The sequence below is a fragment of the Sturnira hondurensis genome, unplaced genomic scaffold (assembly GCF_014824575.4).
Source record: "Sturnira hondurensis isolate 20B ecotype Veracruz unplaced genomic scaffold, ASM1482457v3 Scaffold0019216, whole genome shotgun sequence".
NCBI lineage: Eukaryota > Metazoa > Chordata > Mammalia > Chiroptera > Phyllostomidae > Sturnira > Sturnira hondurensis.
In genome coordinates this window covers 2,068,591-2,081,823 of record NW_028091847.1, presented here as the reverse complement: position 1 = coordinate 2,081,823, position 13,233 = coordinate 2,068,591, and the positions used below count along the sequence as shown (strand labels likewise).

The 13,233-nt window shown below is 59.6% G+C and overlaps 1 protein-coding gene and 1 long non-coding RNA gene across 11 annotated transcripts in view; one reads left to right on the top strand and one right to left on the bottom strand.

Annotated features, from left to right (window-relative positions):
• LOC119004250 (uncharacterized) overlaps positions 1–3,187 on the bottom strand; it is a 26,221-nt gene extending 23,034 nt beyond the window's left edge. Inside the window, exon 1 of the long non-coding RNA XR_005070155.1 lies at positions 3,178–3,187. This is a non-coding gene — a long non-coding RNA (uncharacterized LOC119004250). The remainder of the gene's footprint in view (positions 1–3,177) is intronic.
• VWA5B2 (von Willebrand factor A domain containing 5B2) lies at positions 1,727–13,233 on the top strand. Of its 10 annotated transcripts, none has more exons than XM_037070992.1 (18): positions 1,727–1,794; positions 2,650–2,794; positions 2,872–3,042; positions 4,861–5,092; positions 5,255–5,412; positions 5,924–6,055; positions 6,290–6,414; positions 6,546–6,701; positions 7,128–7,238; positions 7,319–7,527; positions 7,606–7,717; positions 8,225–8,410; positions 9,287–9,458; positions 9,548–9,861; positions 10,279–10,468; positions 10,566–10,919; positions 11,677–11,814; positions 11,908–13,233. In XM_037070992.1, exons 2-18 carry the CDS (start codon positions 2,656–2,658, stop codon positions 13,089–13,091), a joined length of 4,083 nt encoding a protein of 1,360 aa, XP_036926887.1. In that variant the 5' UTR covers positions 1,727–1,794; positions 2,650–2,655; the 3' UTR covers positions 13,092–13,233. The 10 variants fall into 10 exon arrangements, with proteins under 10 accessions (XP_036926887.1, XP_036926886.1, XP_036926891.1 ...); XM_037070991.1 differs by having other exon boundaries at positions 2,637–2,794; XM_037070996.1 differs by lacking the exon at positions 1,727–1,794 and having other exon boundaries at positions 1,963–2,794; positions 11,908–12,003; positions 12,163–13,233.

Genomic DNA, 13,233 nt, shown 5'->3' with positions numbered 1-13,233 from the left:
ACTTCATTTCCATATGTTTGAGGCCCCCCCTGACAACTGCTCCCCTGCAGCTTTGCGTTTGGCCTGAGAGCCACATGCAGATCTTGGGTCATTTGCAAGAAGTGCAGAGCACAAAACCACCATGGGGAGGTGGCCATTGCCTGGACTTCCCAGAGCCCTCAGGGCCTCGGCTGGTCCTGCCTGGAGCACCCGGAGGGCCTATCTGCCCACTCACTGCCAACTGCTTCTCCCCATGCCAGTAAGAGGAAAGCGCACTCAGAATGAGGCTGAGCATGGGTTCAGCAGAGAAGGGAGGAGAGGCATCTGGGACAGTGTGGACTACAGCTGGAGCTCCCCGTGGGCTGGGCCGTTGGGATGGTGTTATCCTTGTGCATTTCCACCACGAAGTTCCCTAGGAAAAGGCCAAGTGAAGGCCATCATGCTGAGTGGTTTGAGTAAGAGAAAGGGCTGTGTTCGAAGGCTTGGTTGCTCCAGAAGGCAGGAACTGTGGGTGGTGCTGACCCGGTCAGAAGGATGAAATGGGGAGGGGTGAGAACCCAAGTCTTGCTTGAAAGCCCCACTCCCCACCTGCTACCCCTCCCTCTCAGCTCTCTGCAAGTTCTTCTTGCAGAATCTGGGCGTGACCTCTGCAAGAAAGCTGGCATGATGGGTGACCCCAGAACATGGTCACTTCCCCCAGGGCTCCCAGGCTCCCCCTCAGGGACTGAGGAGAGGTTTTACAGGCTCCCTACCTGTTCGCAGCACAACACTGTCAAATTGTGGGAAAAATCTGCCAAGATAAAGGAAAACCTGTTCACAAGCAGAGATGTTTTTCCATGCTGCAGTAATGGTGTGGGGGTCACTGCTACAGTTAGGGGCTAGTCTGCAGCTACTAGAAGGCTCTGCAGGCTGGAAGGTCTCACCTCCAAGGCAGTGGGCAGCTGAAGTACAGGGAGTTGAAAGCCTGCAGTGGTGATCCTGCCCACCCTTCCCACCCTCAGAAAAAGTGGGGAGATTGTACTGCAGTGGCGGGAAAGCTGTCTGCTTTCTGGCGGGGGTAGTCGCTGCAGTGAGGGGGATCCTTGCTTGGAGTGAGTGGTCACTGAAGTGGTCACACAAGCTGAGGACACCTGCAGACCGGCAAGGTTTCTGCAGTGACGAAGGAGCTCTCTGCGAAGGAAAGGGGATGGCTCGTTGGGGCGCGGGGTCCAACGGTGAAAGGGCGGTGGGGTTCGCGGCAGTGGTGAGGGCGGGTCACTGCAGAGATGGGGAGCCTAGGTAGAGCTGGGAGACGGGGAGCGAGGGCTGATGCTGGGACGGCTGTGGCCGCTGCAGTGCTAAGGGGCTGCAGGCTGAGCAGCTCAGCGGCATTTGCAGGACGCCTCCCCTCCCGAAGGGCAGAATGGGTGGGGCCTCGGAGGCCTCAGTCCGCTCTGCTGGGGGCTGTGGCGGTGCAGCGACTTGGACGCGGTCGCTGCACTGCGGTGCCCTGTCTGGCTGGAGCCGCCGGGCTGGCGCGGAGGAGGCACCGCACACGAGGTGGGAGGGGCTGGAGGCGCGGGAGCCGCGGCCGCCGCAGCGGCGGGCGGGGCGGGGCGGGGCGGGGCGGGGGCGGGCCGGAGGGGCGGCATTACGGAGCCGGGGCGGGATCCGCACCCTCGGGGCCGATGCCCCTGAGCGGACTCGGAGCGGCCACTGCGGGAGTCTGGAGCGGGAGTCCGGCAGGAGCCCGGGCTGAGCGCGGCCCTCGGCGCAGAGGCGGCGCAGCACACCTGGCCCCGTCGTGGCGCCCACAGCTCCGCAGAGGACGCGACGGTGAGGCTGGGGCTGCCTGCGGGGAAGGGCGACCCCTGGACCCAGCGCACTGCATTCCTGACTGCTCGGCTGGGGGCGGGGGCGACTGCAGCCCCCACCACACACACGCGCGCGCGCACACACGCACACACGCACACAGAGACACGCGCAGGGATAAGCTCCGCCAGGGTGCGGAGAGGGGCCCCGCACGGACCTCCGCTGGCCCTATACTTCTCCGGGCCTTGGCTCCGAAAGACCCCTCCTTTCGCTTCTCCACCTCGCTCTTCTCATCCCAACCCCCGCCGCTCCGGCCCGCAGCCCCTCTCAGTGCCCAGGTCAAATGGGCGCGGGAGGAAGGAAGACTGCGGCCCGGGGGCTGCCAGTCCACCCCGCCCCTTGCTGCCCCTGGCTGGGCGCGGGGCGCCCGGGAGGACGCTGGCCCTTTAAAACCTCCGCACGCGGAGTGCCTCCACCCCCCGCCCGCTCCACTTCCGACAGCTGGCAGCTGCGGGGAGCCCCGGGGCCCGGCAGGTACGGGGTGGCGGGGCGGCCTGGGAGCGGGTGGTGGAACAGCTGTGAGCCCCCGTCCTCCGCCCCTGGAGGAGCGGGACCGCTTGGCGCCCTGAGCGCCGGTTAATCAGTAACCCTCCGCTCCCCGGAGCTGCACGGCGCCCAGGCTTCCCAGGTAACGGGCGAGGATGCGGGTCTCGCATCCTCCCCGCGCGCCCCTCTGCACCTATCGGCCGGTCCAGCCTCGGGTCAGCCCTGCGGGTCCCGTCCTCTTGCGTGAGTTAGGAAGCTCCAGCGGGCTTTTCCAAGCGCGGGGGTTGCCTTGAGCTCACCCTGCGCACCCCTTCACCCAGCATCCCTCCTCAGGGCACCATGCCCGGCTTGTACTGCCCCTCCAGCTGGACGCCGCTGCCCCTCACCGACTCATGGGTCCGGGCCTGCGCCAACGGACCCTGCCTCAGCCTGCGGGCCCGGCTCACTTACCACAACCCGCAGCCTCAGCCAGTTGACGGTGAGGCCCGGAGGGGGCGCAGGGCGCTGGGGAAGGGTGCGGGGCGAGAGCCGACGCCGCTCGTGCCCCCGCCCTAGGTGTGTTCGTGTACCCGCTGGCCGAGGCCGAAGTGGTGTCGGGCTTTGAGGCAGAGGCGGCAGGACGGCGAGTCTCCTTCCAGCTGCAGAGCAGGCGTCGTTTGCAGAGCGAGTGCTGCCAAGCACTGGGTCCCGCGTTGGGGTCCTCGATGCCCCGCCGCTGCTCGCAGGGTGAGTCCGGGGAACGCCCGCCGCCAGTCTGTTCCTGCACCTGCTTTGCTTGCGTCCCGAGCTGCCTCCTCCCCCTCCTGCCCCCTCCGGCCACTGATTCTTTTTTCCACTCGTTGATTCATCCCTTTATTCAACAGTCACTGACTGCGCACCTGGCCGATGCCAGGTGCTGGGGGGCCATGACCCAGGCCTGACCCAAGGGCTTCAGCCAGGGAGACAAACACAGCAGGCAGTCACACGTCTGTCCCCCCTTCTGGAGCACTAGCTCCTGAGCTGGGACGAGGCTTTAGTCACTTCCAAGTCCCAGCGTCTCACACCACAAAGGGGTTGGGTGAGTGCTGGGTGGGGATGGAAGCCAACCCCTGTGTTAGTTTTCATGAAGTGCACTTTATTCTTTTATTTACTTATTTGTCCATTCATTTGATTTCTGCACATGGATTTACAATCTGAGTGAGAAGTGGGACAGAATCCAGTGATTCTGCCCCACTGCATAAACCCAGCAGATAGCTAGAAGCCAAAGTAGGAATGTTCCAGAAGGAAGTGGAGCCTTCATTTGACTGGCAGGAAGGGGGATGCAGTGAAGCCCAGAGGAGAAAGGCTCTCCAGGCAGGGCCAATGGCATAAGGAGGTTTAGAACTAAGTTGTGCTGGGGGATGGTAGTGAAATACCCCGTGTGTATGGTGATTTACGTTTTACAAAGCCAGTCACTGGTGTCGTCTCATTTGAATCTAGAGAGGTACGTGATGAATCCAAGCGTAGTTCTCCTTCTCCCTTTTATAGTGGTGGAAATAACAGCAATGGTCTCCTAGGTGCTGGATGCTTTGCATGTATTATTTCGTTTATTCCTCACAGTGATCTTTGAGATATAGTCACTATGGCCCCCCATTTTATAGATGAGGAAACTTAGGCTTCTCGAAACAAGAGAGTCCTCCAAAGGACAGAGTTAGATCCACAGAGCCAAGGCTCAAACTGTGCTCTCTCCATGGTAACAGGCGTCCTCAAGCCTCAGTTGGCTGAGAAGGAAGCCTCTTTCTCTTTCTTACCTTCCATCTTTCCCCCCTTCATTTATTCCGCAAGCAATTCTCAAAAAAATGGATGAGTGATTACTGTGGAGAAGTGAGGTGAAGTAGGGCTGCATGGGTGGGTCTGGGCCGGACCAGCCCCTGTAAGGCCTTGACTGCCGCTGCTGCTGCTTCCACCTGGCTGTTTCCGTAGCAGCAGGGCTCCCCCATCTCCAGACAAACCTGTGATCTAAGTGAAAGGGTGTGCTTGGTATGCAAACACAGCTTCACGCCCTCTGGCCAGCTTCCATGAACATTACTGCTCCTGAACTCCTCTTGGGTCAAAAACTCTGAAGCCACTCCCAGGAGGCAGTGGAAAAGTCCTTTTTATTCATGAGCAGGGCATTTGAGGGTCCCAGGCTTCAGGAGATGTCAGTCCACAGGGGATGGCCCTTTAGGAAGATTATTCCCAAGGGCTGAGTGGATAGGGGCAGACAGGGGTGGAGGGACAGAGAGGATGGGTCTCCCAGGATCTTGGCATGGTGTGGGCATGCACTCCTCAGCCCTCTGTTAGCAGTGTTGTCTGTCATTGCTCCCTTTTATAATGACAGCCAGATCCTTTCAACATCCATCCATCTCTCTACTGTCGATCATTTCGTCTCTTTCCTGCATCCCTCATGCACTAGCCCGTTGTCTCTCCAGCCACACAAAGCACCCCTTGCCCAGGCTCCCCTGACTCAATGCCTGCTCCCACCCCTACCTTCCCTCATCTTTTCTGCTGCTATCCCCCTCTGACCCCCTTTCTCACTCATCATAGGTCATCTTGTCTTGGATCTGGCCCAGTCCCAGTCCACACTGGTGCTGCCCACTGGCCTCATCACCCCGGCGGGCACCATGACAGTGACCCTGTGCAGCAGCCGGGCGCTGCCCTCAAGGCCTGATGGGGTGCTGTGTGTGGCTCTGCCCTCTGTGCTCACCCCACTGGCCCCGCCAGGTCCTCCGGGCGCCCCCAGACCTCCGGGGCTCTGTGACGACAGGTTGGGCCTATGGTGATTCTCTTCGTCCCTCCCTCGGCTTCTCTGGGTTTAGTGCGGGTGAGGGGGCTTTGGCACGGTGCCCCTGGGATGGGCAGGGGGGAGAAGGGGCCAGTCAGCCAGAGGGGTTAAGGGTCTCTGTAGTGGCCCAGTGACTCTCCTTGTGCTCCCTTCCAGCCCTACCAGCTGCTTTGGGGTAGGCAGCCCTCAGGAGGAAGGTCTGGCCTGGGAAGAGCCAGCTGCCCCTCCGGACGTGTTCTTAGGCCCTGCCCGCTGCCCTGCCCCATACACCTTCTCCTTCGAGATGCTCGTGACTGGGCCATGCCTACTGGCAGGTGGGTGCCCCTCCCAGCATAGCTGACTGGGAAATAATTTAAGGCTCAGGGATGGGAGGAACACAGGACAAAAAAAAGACAGGGACCTAAGATGTAGAAACCTCCAGTCTCACAGCGGGGGAGCGTCCTCTGGACATTTCTGTACTACTCACACACCCCTCAGTTTGTCAGTGTCATTCATTTACATACTACTCCTCTTACCAATGGGAAGAGAGAGGCTTACAGTGAGAGCAGTCCAAGTCATGAAGTGGAGTTTCCTTGTGCAAGAAGTGGGGGAGAATGCTAAATCAGCAATTGGTTTGACCAGCCAGGACAAGAGCTGGGAATCTGCCTCCCACCCCATGGTAGCAGGGAAACCCGCTCTGGTCCATTTGAGTCTATGATCGGGCCGTGAGCTGAATTTGTGGTCCTTGCCCCCCCACCTCCATGGTCTGCAAAGGCGGTGTTTGTGTTCTTGGTGCTGACCTGGAGTGGGGCGATCACCACCCCTCCTTGTGTCTATGTCCCTCAGGCCTGGAGAGCCCCTCTCATGCTCTGCGGGCAGATGCCCCACCTCATGCCAGCTCTGCAGCCACCATCTGTGTCACACTGGCTGAGGGCCACCGCTGTGACCGGGCCTTGGAGATCCTGCTGTACCCCAGTGGTGAGAGCCTGGGGCACACAGTGGGCCAGCTCTGACCAGCTTCAGGACCACCTGGGTAGTATTTTTCAAATTTGGATGTCTGGGCTCTAAGCCAGATGGACCCACTCAGTTGCAAGGATGAGCCTGGTGGTGCAAGGAGGCTGGGCCTTCCAGGTCCTCCCAGGACATCAGGACTGGGCAGCTGGGACCCAGAGACAGAGACTTCCTGACAGGGCTATGTCCCCTCCTCCCCAGAGCCCCACCAGCCACACCTGATACTGGAGGCCGGCAGCCTGAGTTCAGCAGAATATGAGGCCCAGGTGAGGGCCCGCCAGGACTTCCAGAGGCTCCAGCGAAGGAACAGTGACATGGACCAGCAGGTATAGCTTCCTGGGGGCCTGACCTGGCTGCTAGAAAGATAGAAAGAGGCCCCAGGGCTGGGTCCTGCTGCCAGCCCAGGTTGGAGCTGCGCTAAGCTTGGCCCCAGATGCATCTGAACTCCCATGTTCAGATGTGGTTCCTGCAGCGGCGCTTCCACAAAGACATCCTGCTGAACCCCGTGCTGATGCTGAGCTTCTGCCCGGACCTGAGCGCCAAGCCAGGACACCTGGGCACAGCGACGCGAGAGCTCCTCTTCCTGTTGGATGGCAGCATTATGGCATACAAGGCCTGTGGGGGCGCGGTGTGGGCAGGCCTGGGGTGGGTGGGGCAGTGGGCTGAGGTGGGCTGCAGCTTGCGTGCACACACATACTGTCTCTCTTCTCATGCACAGATGTTCTCTCCCAGATTCCAAGAGTTTCTCATACGTAAAGTTGCATTCAGATACACCTAATCCCAAAGCCAAGTGTCATACACACCTCCAGAGTCACATGCACAAAGGTCTCTCACATACTCAGAGTTGCCCTCACACTCCCAGGTTTTCCCTCCCAGAGCCTTTCTCAGAAAGTCTCTCACACATAGGGCCTGTCCCAGATTACCACATCCACACCCTCATTTTACACATGGTCTGGAACGGGCTGGCCATCTGGTGTCCCTTACTCTCTACCGGGGCCTATGGGACCTGCCTCATACTGTCCTCCCTCCCCCTCCCCAGGATGCCATTGTTTTAGCTGTGAAGTCGCTCCCATCCCAGACTCTCATCAACCTGGCCATGTTTGGCACCTTGGTGCAGCCCCTCTTCCCAGGCAGCAGGCTTTGCAGTGATGTGAGTGTGGTCCGGGAATCTGGGGGTCTAGTGGAAAGGTTCCCGCCCAGCGAGGCCCAGCCCGTGCCTTCTCCCTCCAGGACACGGTGAAGCTGGTCTGTGAGAGTCTTGAGACCCTGCAGGCTGCAGGAGGTCCCCCGGATGTGCTGGCTGTGCTGGACTGGGCCTTGGGGCAGCCCCAGCACAGGGCCCACCCTCGGCAGCTGTTCCTGCTCACTGCTGCCTCACCCACAGCCGTCACTACCCACCAAACCCTGGAGCTCGTGAGGTGGCACAGGGGGACAGCAAGGTATGGAGTGGGCAGAGACAGGGGCCTGAGATCGACCCCCAGAGAGGATCCTGAAGGTCACCGTGCTTCTTTCATCAGGTGCTTCTCCTTTGGGCTAGGGCCTGCCTGCCACCAGCTGCTTCAGGGTCTGTCTGCCCTCAGCAGGGGCCAAGCCTACTTCCCGAGGCCTGGAGAGAGGCTGCAGCCCATGGTAAGCTTCAGCCTGGACCCTGTTCCCTACTCCTGAAAGTCCTTCCCCTGAGTTACACTGAGTCTGAACCAGAACCCAGTCCAGTTGTGGGGTCTCCTGGCTTCTCTCCCCCACTCCAGTCCCTACTCTCCCCTGAGATACCAATCAGGGGAGGAGCTATAGGCACTGCTGTGCAGGGCTTCAGGAGGCTAAAGGTGGAGGGACATGGCCTCTGACCACCCCCCAAATACTATTCTCAGTGTATTCGGGTACTGAGTCATATCCTTGCTAAGTCTTGCCTCATTCACATGGCACAGCTCAGGCCAGGAGATGGACCAAGCCCTGAGGACTGAGCACTCAGCCCCCTTGCTTATTCCTACCCCCATTCCTTCCCCTGACCCCAGCCTGACCCTCATCCCCTCAGCCAGAGGCTAGGCAGATAGCATCAGGGGAAGGGCAGCCTTTCTGCTGTCAGCTGTGTGGCTCCTCTTTTCTCTCCCATGGCCTCCCTCTGGGCGCTCCTCACAGCTGGTGCAGGCTCTGCGGAAGGCACTGGAGCCCGCTCTGAGCGACGTCTCTGTGGACTGGTTTGTGCCCGATGCAGTGGAGGCGCTGCTGACCCCCCGGGAGATCCCAGCGCTCTACCCTGGGGACCAGCTGCTGGGCTACTGCTCACTCTTTAGGGTGGATGGCTTCCGGCCCCGCCCCCCTGGGGTAGGCCTGGGCTGGGGTGTGGGAGGTGGGCCTGGGATGGCAGAAGCCCCTGCATCTCTTCCAAACCCATCTTCCATTTCCTGTGCCTACCCACCCAACTCTCCCCCAACCTCCAGGCCTCATCAGGGATCCACTGCCGCCCCCCACCCCAGGTGACTGCAACCCACCTGCTCTCGAGGTCTTCCCCTGAGTTGTTCTTTGAAGTGTTACCCTTGGGTTTTACCAAAGGTCATCAAATCACACAGACACAGAGAACGGCTCCAGCATTTACTGTGAGATTTTTGTCAAAACTTGCTGACTACTTCACAGAGTGCCCTGCAGAAGGCACCATTGGGTTATCTCCTGTAACGTTCCAGGACAGATGGAGCACAGCCCAGATGAAACCTCAGGTCTCGGCCCTGCCAGGCACTAGCCATCTAACTTTGGGCTAGTCTTGTCACCTCTCTGAGACTGTTTCCTCCAACTCACTTTTTTTTTCATAGAATTGTTGTAACAAGAGGTTATAATGTACACACTCTTGGTAGCATACCCGACACATAGTAGGAGCTGGAGATAGGATAGTTATTATCATGGAAAGCTTTCTCTCAAAGAAAAAGAACTAAGCATGCTTCTTCCTTTTTGATCATGAAAGCTATATAATGGACTGTTTGCCTTTTTGCCTGGTTGCCGGGAAGCTCAGGGCCAGACCCGAAGCTCAGCCAGCTGCTCTGTGAACCCTGTGGTGAGCGTGGATGCTTCCTCCCGCCTTAGTGCTAGGCTTTCCTTTCTGGTTTATTAACTTTATTGCTTCCTGCAGTTGGCCACCTTAAATCCTGTTTGGAAAGAGGCAGCATCGAACTGCAGTCTGTTTTTTCCCCAATGACTGTTTCTGTCTAGGGCCAAGAGCCTGGCTGGCGGAGCTTGGGTGGCTCCGTCTTCCCATCCCCAGAAGAGGTGCCATCGGCCACGAGCCCTGGCACTGATCCCATTGGCACCTCAGAGCCACTGGGAACAGGCACTGTGTCAGGAGAGCCATCCAGCTTGTGGGCTGCTGGGGACTCAGAGCAGAGTGAGTGCTGGGCACATGTGTGTGGCTATATCGGGGGAGAGGGCAGTGGGAGAGGCTAGGGCCAGGGTCCATTCTCTTGCCTCCGTTAGGTGCTGATGCTCTGACAGACCCAGTCACGGACCCTGGACCCAACCCCTCTTCTGACACAGCCATATGGCGCCGCATCTTCCAGTCCTCGTACATTCGGGAGCAGTATGTCCTCACCCACTGCTCTGCCAGCCCTGAGCCAGGCCTGGGCTCCACGGGCAGCAGCGAGTCCCCCAGATCCCAGGGCCCTGGCTCCCCGGAGGGCAGTGCTCCTCTGGATCCCCCCTCTCAGCAAGGCTGCCGCAGCCTGGCCTGGGGGGAACCTGCAGGCTCCCGCTCCTGCCCCCTGCCTCCACCCCCACTAGCTCCAGTCAAGGTGAGACTCAGTTCCCATCTATTCGCCACAGTGAGTCTACAGAGATGACAGCAGGTGGCATGCAGTGATGAGCAAAGGGACATGGTGTTCTGGGGGCTTAGAGTTAGGGTGGCTAACCCTGTCCAAGGGAGTCAGGAAAACAGGGGCTGTATCTGGGAGAGTAGGTAGAAGTGAGCCAGGCAAAGAGGGACACGACATGAACAAACACAGATGTGTAACCACCTTAAGTGAGAAACAGAGTGTGGAGAGAGATGGCACTGGGGAGTCAGAGGCCATGAGCAGCCTGGCCTTTCTCCTACAGGTGGCAGCAGCCAGTCAGGGTTTCAGACAAAGGGGCATTCGGCCAGTTGTGGGTGTATGCGTGATGGCCAGGAGCTCTGTATTCCTTGACTGGTGGATCCCATTTCTCACACGCAGGCTGGAGCCTTGAGTGCTGAGGTGCTGGGCCGTCGACGCAGAGTGGCTCTGGCTGGCCGAAGCCTCTCATCACCCCCAGGCCGGGTGAACCCAGTCCTTGGCCATCCCTGGCACCCCTCTGTGGGCGCAGCACCTGATAGGCCAGGCCCTGAGTCAGGGCAGCAGCTGGGACAAGGCGTGGACAACTCAGGTGAGGGTTGGATGGAGAGTTGGGTTCTGACACCAAGATCTTGGGAAGGTGGAGCCCAGGGCACCACCCTGCCCCATCCCTGCCATTGTCTCCTCAGGAACCCTGTTCTCCCCAACCCCCATGGACTGGGACACGTGGATGGAGCCCCCCTTCTTGTTCACAGCTGTGCCCCCCCATGGGGAACCGGCTGCCCCGGCAGTGCCACTGCCTCCCCAGGCCCCACGCTGCCATGTGGTGATCCGGGCCCTGTGTGGGGAGCAGCCTCTGTGCTGGGAGGTGGGTGTGGGGCTAGAGACACTTTGGGGGCCTGGGGATGATGGCTTACCACCTCCATCATCCCCTGAAAGAGAAGGTGCTTGGGACCAAGCACTCCATCGGCTGACAGCGGCTTCCGTGGTCCGGGACAATGAGCAGCTGGCTCTCCGAGGGGCTGAGACTATGGCGGACTGGGGTGAGTGGCTGGTGGGCCCCACCAGGGACCAAGGAGCCTGTGTGGGGCGGAGCGGCGGAGGAACAGGTCTGTGTGTTTGGTCACTCTCTGCACCTCACTTTGCACACAAATGACGAGGTGGCTCACCCACACTAACGAGGAAAAAAAGGAGGCGGGGCAATTGGAAAAATGGATAATAAAAGGGATGGGAGAATAAAATTTTATTGAAGAGGCACACCATGAGGTTATGTGCCTTTGCAAGCATGGGACCCCAAATTAGAAAGCTTCTTAGCAACCAACAGAGGGAAATGAGATCTTGTAAGGATTCACAGTGCCCATAACATAAAAACAAATGTCATTCAGGAAGACTGTTAAAGTCATATGCAGTTAAAACTTTGGTTCTTCAGTACACTAGCTAGTCTCCAAGTGCCTACTAGTAACACAGGACTAGTGGCTACCACACTGGATCATGCACACAGAGAACAGTTCCATCACCACAGGAAGTGCTGTCGGACAGTGCTGAACCGAGTGGATGAAAGGGCCCCATCAGTGCTTCCTGAATGGCAGGCGGCCAGGAGGCCCTGCTGTGGGTGGAAGGACTGACCTAACCCCATCTTGTCAAAGTCGGGGAGTCCAAACTGGTCCTGATCCTGAGAAGCTCCACTCTGTTCAAGGACAGAGAAGGTGTGGGCACACCAAGGTTTTTTTCTATGGAGCACTCTGTAGAGGGTGGGTGTGCACCCACCCCGGTTCAGCAAACTGCTCCCTGGTTTCACAGGCCATGCCCGCAGGTCCCGGCTCCGAGCCCTTCAGACAAGCAAGGTCAGCTCTGCCCCCTCCTGCTTCACCTGCCCTGTAGCTGTGGACGCTGCCACTAGGGAGGTCCTGCCCTCAGCCCTGCAGGTGCGGAGCTCAGGTAGAGTCCCTCCTGGGTAACCTCTTAGTGCTGGCCCTCGCCTCACTGGCTATCCTCCTAGACAAACCTCGGCCCTGTCTCCTGTGCCCGCAGAGCCAGCTGAGCCCCCAGGCACCCCAGCAGGCATCCCTCCTGCTTCTCAGGGCCCTCTAGATGCAGCTCCTCTGCCCACAGCTGTCTGCTGTAGAGGTAACAGTCAAGTCTGGGGAAGTGGTGGGAAGCGCCTGGGCTTAGGGACCACCACGGCACTGCCTGGTTCTAAAGCAGCACTTCAGGGTGGCTCTCTGGCAGGTGGCTTGGACCTGAACCAAAATGAAAACTCTAAGTCTGCTTTGGGGGACCCTGCAGCCCCTACTGGAGGTCCTCCACACATGTCCCCACAGCTTCCTTTGAGGCTCAGCCTGGGTCGTTGGAAGGCTGCAGGCCCAGAAAGCACTAGACTCTGCAGCCCCAACACAGCCCAGGCGAGTGATGGCCACAGTGAAGGCAGCAACCACGACTATCTGCCCTTGGTGAGGACTCGGGAGGTGGAGGGTGGCATTGCCAGGGCCAGGGCACTGTCTCAGCTCACTTTTCCCCCCACCTCCTCTCTCCTCAGGTACGGCTGCAGGAGGCACCTGGCTCCTTCCGCCTGGATGCCCCCTTCTGCACTGCAGTGCACATCCCACAGGAGCGCCTGTGCCGGGCCTCACCCTTTGCTGCACACCGTGCCAGCCTCAGCCCCACTTCAGCCTCATCTCCCTGGGCACTCCTGGGCCCTGGTGTTAGCCAGGGTGACAGTGCTACAGCTTCCTGCAGCCCATCCCCCAGCTCAGGCTCTGAGGGTCCAGGCCAGGTGGACAGCGGGCAGGGTTCAGACACAGAGGCCTCAGAGGGTGCAGGAGGGGAGGCTGGTGCTGACCTTCGGGGCAGGACCTGGGCCACAGCAGTGGCACTTGCGTGGCTGGAGCACCGCTGTGCCGCTGCCTTTGGTGAGTGGGAACTGGCGGCAGCTAAGGCTGACTGTTGGCTGCGGGCACAGCATTTGCCTGATGGCCTTGACCTGGCCGCCCTCAAGGCTGCGGCCCGGGGTCTCTTCCTGCTGCTACGCCACTGGGACCAGAACCTGCAGCTACACCTGCTGTGTTACAGCCCAGCAAACATGTGAAGGCTGCCCACTGCTGGGGCTGGTGCCCCCCAACAGACTCAAGTCACTGCCACCAGGGCTGGACTCTCGGTGCTGGGAGGGGGTAGGTGAGTGGCAGCCTGCCCCCAACTGCTTCTCATCCCCTTCCTAGGATCCTCTTGCCCCCACAGAAAGTGCCTGCCTGTGCTCTCTCCTGCTCCTTCCCACCTCTTCCCCGAGCTCTGTACAGTGCAGTGAAAGGGGAGAGAGCCACAGCCCCCAAACCCTAAGCAATAAAGTGCCTCTTAAAACTG